Source organism: Limulus polyphemus, unplaced genomic scaffold (assembly GCF_000517525.1).
Source record: "Limulus polyphemus unplaced genomic scaffold, Limulus_polyphemus-2.1.2 Scaffold4363, whole genome shotgun sequence".
Classification (NCBI taxonomy): Eukaryota; Metazoa; Arthropoda; class Merostomata; order Xiphosura; family Limulidae; genus Limulus; species Limulus polyphemus.
This window is the reverse complement of record NW_013669973.1, coordinates 77890-87887: the sequence shown is the minus strand read 5'-3', so window position 1 is coordinate 87887 and position 9998 is coordinate 77890. Positions and strand designations below refer to the sequence as shown.

The window sequence follows — 9998 nt, the reverse complement described above, 5'->3', positions numbered from 1 at the left end:
ACGGGGATGCGAACCCGCAGATTGCGAGTCGAGCGTCCTAACCACCTGGCCATGCCGGGCCAATGATGAATAGAATAAATAATATAATCAATAAGCAGTGTTAACATAAAACAAATATCGTGTTTAGTTCTTGTTTAAAAATCTGATTTGTAAATGGCTGAAATAAAATTAATAATAATTACTATTCACTTACTTAATCCAATTCACCCCCCACTGATTATTGTTCATAAAAATTGGTTTTATATATATATATATAGTGTCTTTATTTTCTTTATCCCAACCGGCCTGATGAGCCCCTGAAACCGGACGACAGACTTTGTCGGTCACTGGATATATTCTCCATTACTCTAACTCGTGGGTTCTCAATATAAATCAGCGATTTAATGCTCACTAGATAGTACCAGAAATTTCAAACTTTCTGCTGATATGTAGCGGTTACCAAATTTAGTATCCCCCCCCGGTGAATCAGTGGTAAGTTTACTGATCTACAATGCTAAAATCCATGGTTCGATTCCCCATTATGTAGCTTTGCGAACAGAAAACAACACAGAATTTTTATTGGAGAAACCCTCTGCCGACAAATTCAACAGTTCTAGTAATGATTTGGATGCACAAATAAATGATTGTGATTACTAGTGTGGTTTCGAAGTTATACATCCCAACGATGTATTATGTATGAAAATAGGCAAAACATTAACAACGAGAATCAGAATTTTTGCTTGCAGTTAATAAGTTATCTTGTGCAGAACATTGAAACCAAGTCCATGAATGGTCTTTAGTCACTGATTAAAGTTCTCACATGCTAACCAAGTAATTAGCCATATTTATCTACGTAAGTTAACACTTATGCCCACTAACTTCCCTGCCAGTCACCCAGTTAATAAATTTGACAACGAAACTAAGATGATTGCAGTCCACATCAAAGTTACAGGGTTAATTGAGCCTAGAAACCTTTCCATTGGTGCTGTCTCACGTATAAATAGCCTATTGGTAACTAGGGAAACGTTCATCCAAGAGTGTCAGTCGAAAAAGCTTAACGTAACTGACTTAATTAATGTGTTTCTGGCGGAGAATCTGGGTTAGAAAAATGAGACAATATATTCATTGGAACATAGAGGGCGTAGTCCAAACTAGGGAACAGATATGTGCCTTCATAACATGGAGGAACTTCATGTCCGAAACTATATCAAGCATTATTTGGTTACGTTAAAATACAAGGTGGCCCTCAAAGTTACTGAAATTCGAATCACAAAATTGTGTAAAAAGAAAGGTACCAGAAAATACTATTACACAGTATAACTAACACTGTCACACGTATACCGATGACAGAGATAAACAATAATACAAGAATTACAAAGGAACAGTAATATTTCCTTGAATTAGATTTGGTTTAGCTACACAATGTGATATCTGTACTCTGTTCACCAAGGGTATCGAAACCCGATTTGTAGCGTCGTAAGCCTGCAGACTTACGCTGAGCCAATGGGATAAAATGGGGCTTGCAGTAAGAAAAGATATGTTACAAGTTGCACATTTCCATTCTGGAATAAAAAATGTTGAAGCTTAACCATGTCCTGCAACATAATTCTTGACAAGAAATATTGATAAAAATACTAAAACTCCATTTTCAGTGTATGTTGTTCTTAAATTCAGTTACCTTTCTATTGAACTACCCGTATAAGGAAAAAATTTCCTATATTACTCTTATATCGAGCTAAAGACATGATTTCTTAATTTATATATCAATGTATTAAAAGTTACTCAACCTTAATGAAATAATTCCGTACATAACAACGCATTCTCCTCCTATCTCTCTGTTCATATTGTTACGACAGTGGAAGTCACGTGGCGCTGGTAGAGTGCGTGAAGTTTCTCGAATTATCGGGGAAGACCGGGTTTATTCGAAACGCCTTCTTATTTAGTATATAAGCCTGGCAGAGAAACGCCGGGGGATGAATAAATGTATGATAAAACGCACAGCAGTTACGGTTTTTCGGGAATTTACGATTCTGTTTCGAGCTAGTGTGTGCTTTGTACTCGTAGAGAGCGAAGTTATCGAGATTGTGAATCACTGTGGTTTATAGCGTGTACTATAAAAGTCGTTAAGTTGAAAGTGGCGATAAACGTACTGACTGTGGAATTACTGTGTACTAAAAGTTTGTATCAAGAAAGAATAAACTGGTTTAATCAAGAAAGGACTTGTATCGCTGAAGTTCCTCGGAAAGAATTTCTACCGGAAATTAACAAACAAGCAGATACGTAACAATATAATCCAGTAACGATTGAGAGCATAGTTAAATTAACACTTAAGTTTCAGCAAAAGCAAGTGAATCGGCATGTTCAGCAGTTAATACAAAACGTTTCACTTTTCTAGACTAAGGCTAATTATAATCGCGTAGGTTTAGCTCACTGACAGTGGGCTAATTCAATACAAAACGTTTCGCTTTTCTAGACTATAGCTAATTATAATCACGCAGGTTTAGCTCACTGACAGTGGGCTAATTCAATACAAAACGTTTCGCTTTTCTATACTATAGCTAATTATAATCACGCAGACTTAGTTGACTGACAGTGGGCTAATTCAATACAAAACGTTTCGCTTTTCTAGAATAAGGCTAATTATAATTACGCAGACTTAGTTGACTGACAGTGGGCTAATTCAATACAAAACGTTTCGTTTTTGTAAATTCTAGACTTACTCAATTGTTTCTGTACCTTTGCAGATTCGAATGCACCGGTAAATAAAGACAATTTAGTTTTGCTTACACAATTATTTTGATTTTACTCCATTTTAACCTACTTCCTTGCCCGAGAGTACAAAGAAATCATTTTGGTGAGCTGGAAAACGAATGTGTGGGGGCGCACCTTTTATAACCCTTTCAACTGCGGTTGACATCATATGATGTTAGCGTAGGCGACTGTGATCGACATCGTATGATGCAAGCATTTTGTGCGCAACATTTTGAATGGCCCGACGGAAAAATTCGCGAATTTTTACGCATCGAGTTGTAGGCAAACAAGTTTTGTTTCAAAGAATCCTCCGTTAAGTTTACTGACTTGCAACACTAAAGAGTCCATGGTTTGATTTCCCGCAGTGGACAGAGCGCATATAGTCCATTGTGCAGCTCTGTGCTACAACAAAGAAACAACTGTTTCAAACTATTTACTCAAAATAAAAATATCTCAAGCGTTAGTACTTAAAAGTAGTGTGTCTTATGAATAAGTAAGAGCTTCTGAAACTGTATTTATCAATGAAATATGAAACACTAGTAATAGAACACTTGGACACTGAACTGGCCTTTATTGTTTCACAAATACAGAAGGAAAAATTTTTTTGCACAAATATCACTTCTATGAATATCAAAAACTTCAACGTATACCTTATATTTCCGTATATGCTAAGATTGGTTAAAAATCCACACGCAATATTCTGCTGTTATGAAACCTAGTATATTAAATAAAATAGTAAATAAATTAATTTAAATATGGTATTTCGTATGGCAGAAAACGAGCACTACCTGAATGAAAAATTGACTATCAAAATGGTCACAATTAGCAATTTCAAAAGTAGATCAAGTTACTGTGATGTTAAAACCAGTGATAATCTATTGCACGCATGGATAAGCTCGAGCAGTGCAACCGTATTTGATGAGAAACTTTTGCATAGTGAACAATCAGCTCTAAATTTGATATATAATATGGTGACAGCAAAGTTTAATTTATTGGAAAGCTTTATTTGGTATGCACGTAAGTCTCGTGGAAGACGCGTGGTTTCGTACTTCACAAAACTGATCATTTTGACAGTTAATTGGATTCCATTGGTCTTAAAATTTAGTTTCGCAGATGACCCTGACATAATAAAACGTATGATTTGCTATCTGAAACTCTCTTTTTTCCTTAGAGAAAAGCTTGTGTAAAGTATCACGTTCCATTAGATATAATAATTACTTTTGCCTTGTTATAAAATGGCTTACAAAAACACTTATCAACTCCTGAACTTACAGCAATAATTCGGTCAGTAAATTAGCCAAAGGTATGGGGTTCATAACTTTTAAACTCACCTCATTAACTAAGTTCAAAATAGAGTTATTAACTGTTAGACTTTGTTCTGACCCACATGATTAATTAGTAAGGTCAAAATAGAGTTACTAACTGTTAGACTTTGTTCTGACTTAATACACACTCAGGTTAGTAACAATAAAGTTTCTGGCTACTGGAGGTGTTATTATTTATTAGTGACTCAAGGTAAAAAAAGTACTAACTACCAACTGGTCCCACTTTTTGTTACTCAAACAGAACCATAAAGAAAAGTTGGGAACTGCTGAACTCGTTCAGATTTAATACCAAATAAAACAGTTTTTAGCAACATAGCTTCTTATGGATTCAAGACAATAATAACTAGCTGTTGAACTTGTATAACACACTCAAGTTCAGTAAAACTATTACTATTCATTAATGCCAGTAGCTTGTAGATTAAACCTGGTCCTAGCTTCTTATTAAAAAGTCAGCTACCAGTCAATTCTACAAAAGTTGCTCCAAATCATGCTTTCAGCTGCAGAACCAGTTCTGAGCTATTACTGATTCAAATCAGTAACCAGTTAAACCAAAAAAAAAAAACCACCAGCTGCAGAACCTGTTCTGATCTAACCACTTCGTTCAACAACCAGTAACCTAATACCAAACTTAATTAAGCAAATCAATCTTTGTAGTGTATTCTACCAACTAAAACAATTCTTTAGAGCTCTTGTTGGTTCTAACATGCAAACCAAATTCCAATTATTGTGAATATAAGATCTATAAATTTATTACATGCAGGAGGAACAGACTGAAATGAAATACGGACAAAATACAGAATATTTTTGTTGTGAATATCATGAAATAAAATTGGCATCACTTAGTCACGAGTGATTGAAAAAGAGCAGCCATTCAAGAGAGAGAGAGGTGAATGGAATGTTTTCGAGAATACAATTCAGAAGAATTACAGGAACTTTATCCCAGATCCTGAGCTTTTCCATTATCTTCCTTCTAGTAATCAGAACACATAGTAGGAACAAGTTGACCATCAGGTATTAACTTACAAAAAATAGAAATTTCATTTCTTCAGTTTGGTTTTAGACATGATTATGTATTTACGAATTCAAACAGTAAACGATTTATATTAAGAGTTCATTCATGAATAAAGATCACACGAGTTTGTTTACCAACGTCTTTAATTTAAACACATGATTGTAAGCAAACTTACTGTACTTCTTTCTCTACCTTTTCCTTTTTTTACAGAAAGCTAGTAAACGTTTACTTCATATATAATTACTACATTAAAACCACGCAGCAACTTTAACATATCGTTCAACTTTTTATAGTTTCCTGAACTAAATTACCGAGTCAAGAATTTACTTCTAGAAAAACATCCAACTTGCAATTTAGGCCAATTCTGAACCTTTTGATCATACACTCAACATACGTAACAACTTTGAGTTTATAAACTCAAAATAGCAAACATAATCAAGGCATCATGATCATAAAACTCAATTACATACATAACGTAATACTACAGGTGGGGTAAAAAAAGTGGTTGCAAACAGTAACATGATTTAATTCCAATACTATATAAATTCAAAATGTAGCTTAAACTTAGTATCAAACACAATAACTGTTGGTGATAGCTAATTCAAACTTTTTAACAGGGTTTTTTTCCAAAAAATGTTATGAAGAACAAAATGCTTTCTACAATCAGCGAGAGGACAAAAACATGTGCAATACAACAAGTTTACATTTTGTACACTTCCTTATTCCTAGCATATTATTATTATAAAACTATCAATACTTGTATTGTGGGCACAGTGCTTCTCAGCACGGCTAGAGTGGCACTCGGTGAGGTAGGACCACAATGAACACGGGCTTCTTGCAGTCTGATGTAAAACATGAATGAGAAGCTGTACATACAAAACCTTCGTCTCATCACACGCTCCATCAGCGTGACCCTGGAAGAAGTTGTCTTAGAATTTTTCTTTAAGATATTTTGTACATTTCAACGGCAACTTCACTGCATTATGTAACAATGGCAAATAAGAAGTTTTGACAGCAAAGCATAAATTGAAATAACTACTAGCGTACTGACACAACCATTCCGTGACAGAACTAAGGCAAGCCAACCCAATAAGATATAATGGCAGTTTTCCTGACCGCCCAATGTTTAAACTCATACAATGGCTTTGCTCTAGTGTGTACCATCACAGTTTCTTTGACCAAGAATACTCTCTTACACCTGACTATTGCATATGTCTCATCTTAGATGGCCAGCTAACTATAGCAGTTATTAACCAAACCGTTCCTTGACTAGAAACATCAACTTTTTTTTGCCTTTATACGCAGTTTTCATGTTATCTATAAGCTGGGCAAACTGCAGATGCCCTTCAGGAGCAAGCAAGAAGGTCTCTCGGGCTTTACTGAGGAACTCTATGAAATCACTGTAATGACGGGGGCTTATGTGTGTCAACCGAGAGTGAGTGGTGTTCACATATGCCGATATAGTGGCCTCCAATAGTTGCCTGAGTGGAGGTTTGTCTAAGGAGAGTGGTTTAATACATCGTCTTTTTGCATCCATGGTTGCAATACCTGGTGGTGCCATTGAACATCGACGCAAAATGTCTGACAGCACTGTTGCACAATGGACATTTTTCACAAGAAGCGGCACTAGATTGGTAAGCTCAGACTTACCAAGGGAATGAGTAAGAGCACATGCCCAGTGAATGTCATTAATCGCTGGATGGTTGTCTTGGTTATATGCTAAGTGAACACCTTTCATGGCAAGAATGGCCAGTTTGTATGCTCTGTGAGGATAGCCACGGTGTTCGATATACCTAGCTACCGTGAAAAGTTGTGACGACGTCATGACATTAGTTGTTGCAGCTTCCACAACTATCTGATATGCTGCTTCAAAGGCAAATGGATCATTTTCACAGAGAGTCAGAGCATTCAGGGCACAGTTTGGAGGGTCTTTAGTTGCACATTGAATCGCTAGGGTACGAGCACAACTGGATAACTCTTCCTGTTCTGTGAAGTTGAGGTTCAGTCGCATGACAGTGGCATGAGACATAACTGTTGAAGCTACCGGCCCTAGAAAGCAGAAATATAAACATAAAGAAGTTTTTCAGGTATTCCATAAAAATGATTTAACCATGTCGTATTTAGGAGGTTTTAGAGATTATGCAAATGAAATTTGAGATTTCTGATATGAAGAAAAGTATTTTTAATCTTTAAATGAAAATCACTTTGCACACAAACTAGTAAAAAAATATTCGATATATTTACGGACAAATCTTTTTTTAAATTTATTACGAGTACTTCACTAAAACATATGATTTTTTTTATTTGAAACACTTATAATGTTTACTGAAAGTCTGCCAAATTTTGTGAAGCTATACATACTATATTAAAAGTTAGTAGCATCAAAACTATAAAGACTTTAAACAAGTACAAAGAGTTTATGTGGTCGGTCAAATCCACCGAGCCCGTGTTGAGAGAGTTAATAACTAAGTTCAAGTAAAACAAACTTTCATTTATAAAGTTATTCTCTTTCTTTTACTTTCACAAAATATTAAAAAAAAGATAGTCTAGTCTGGGAGTCATATTAGATATATACAACAGAATGAACTTACAAGAAATATTCTAGATAAAACTTAGAATGCTGCACACTGAACTCTAATGGAAAGTTGGAAAGATTCACAGCTGTCCAAGAGTATATTAAAATTCTTTGCACATTACAAAATTATTTCTATTATGATAGCTTTATAAAACCAGTTTCAAAGTTTCATTTAAATGTTTAAAGTTGCTGATATTGTATTTTCAAGAATTAAACAAGTGAAAAATATTAGACTATTTGGTTAAAGTCCCCCAGTGGGTCAGCAGTAAGTTTAACGACTTACAAAGCTAAAATCCGAGGTTTGATTCCATGAGGTGGACATATAAACCCTAAACAATGGAAACCTGAAAGCAAGGTAGAATATTTAATAACATAACTATTTTTTTGAACCGTACTACATAGTTTGAAGATAACTCCAGGAAATCTACAGAAACCAGTAACTATTGTTATACAATCCTTTTCTACCTTTTTTACTGCTATAGTTAACTTAGCCAACACTTAGACTAATACTAAAAGATCCTAACCAATACTGGGTTTCCAAACACTGATGGTGATAATTTATGACCATTCAACTCACCCGTTGCTTCAATTGGTGTGAACAGCTGATACCAGTTCTGTACAATGGATATCAAAGCTTCCAGTCCAACTTCCGTTGCACAAGTTACAAGCCAACGAACCATTTCTCTTCGTCGCCAATTCAAGGAGGAAAGGGTCATCCTCATTACCTATAATTAAAAACCATTATTTAAATGAGCTTCACACTATTACTATTAATTCTGTTGTCTCGAGAGTATGCTGAAGAAAGTAATAATTACATAAAATTTACATCCATAATATTATAATAAGTTGTGAATGCTACAACAAAATATAAAACTTCTTTACTAAAAAAAGAATCAGACATGAAGTTTCTCTTGAAGACTAGTTTGGGTAAAGAGTTGTAGAATACCTGAAGTCCTAGTTCAAATGCTGCATTTAATAGGGTTGAATGTCTTGGTGCACCATCAGGGGGCGCTGCTATTCTAAATGCATCTTGAGCTAACTTGAACAGCTGAGAAGAACTGTGGATATTTCTCTGGGCTGACTTGAGAACAGTGCGAAGCCGTATGATGTCACCTGTGTCAGTTTAAAATGTATTAGCAATACTACATTACAATAAATTAAACCAAGCCAAACTGTTACTTTGAAACCACAAATTCTAAAGAAGAAAAACTTTTGTAATCTGAAAAATCAAAGGAAAATATGCATATGTCTCATTGGTATTTGAATTAACACTGTTTCCCTAAAAACACTGTCAGCAAAATTATTTTTTTTTGTTTGTTTTTTTTGATGAAGTGCATAGTTGATTTGCTATGTATTTTTAATATTTCTCAAAATCTAAACAGAAAAATGTTTAATTTAGATATAATTTAGCAAAGACACTCCACCAACCGAAGGAAATAAAAATTATATTTTATTACTGTTTTTCATTAGTTGAATAAAGCACCTGAAATAAATTCCAAATTCACAATGGCTAGCAAAAGTTTATAAAGCTTTTCTAACTTCATAAACACCTATGAAAAAATGAGGAAAACTGATTTCATAAAAAAAATATTACTGAATAAAAAAAAATATTAAACTCAAGACTAAATAATTGGATAAATTTATTTTATATCTTTATTTATGACAGTGAAATATTAATGAATTCAAGGTGTCACTACTACTGTTTGCCTCTCACCTTTAGCTGCAGAAAGCATGGTCGATGCTAGAGAACACTGCTGGGCTTCGATGTGACCCAAGGTGAACCAGCGAGGATAGCGAGCAAGAACAGCAGCATTTAATCCAGTACCTAATCCTGGTTCATCCTGTTCTTCTTGCTCTTCCAAGACAGGGAGTCTAGAAGATTAAAAAGTAAAACAGATAATCACCTATAATTTTATTACATGACGAGCTGGAGTACCCATCCTCTGGACGGAAGTTATGTAATTTCATGATTGATGAAAAGTTATCTTAGGGCATGAAAAGTTGCTTGCCTTGTATGTAATTGTAAAACATGCACAAATGCCAATAAAAACTGCAAAACACAAAATGTAAAACCACGACTTTGTATGTATCTCCCCATGGACCCAACAAACCTTCATGCTAAATTTGGTGAAGATCCATCAAAAAGGGGTGAAGTAGTAGTAAAAAACGCCCATAAAAACTGAAAAAATGTATATACCCCACATGGACCAAATGAACCTCCATACCAATTTTGGTGAAGATCCATCCACACCATGCGAAGTAGTTACAAAGACAGACAACAGAGAGTACTATTATATTTATATAGAAGTAGTTACATGGACAGAAAACAGACAGTACTATTATATTTATATAGAAG

The 9998-nt window shown here is 34.8% G+C and overlaps 1 protein-coding gene across 1 annotated transcript in view; it reads right to left on the bottom strand.

The window, feature by feature from the left end:
* Positions 1-3299: 3299 nt before the first annotated feature.
* The window catches only part of LOC106471038 (zinc finger SWIM domain-containing protein 5-like), a gene marked incomplete at its 5' end in the record, with an annotated part of 83289 nt that continues 76590 nt past the window's right edge, over positions 3300-9998 (bottom strand). The window contains 4 exons of the mRNA XM_022399664.1: positions 3300-7116; positions 8220-8367; positions 8589-8755; positions 9357-9514. Of these exons, the coding sequence (XP_022255372.1) occupies positions 6317-7116; positions 8220-8367; positions 8589-8755; positions 9357-9514 (1273 nt within the window). The remainder of the gene's footprint in view (positions 7117-8219; positions 8368-8588; positions 8756-9356; positions 9515-9998) is intronic.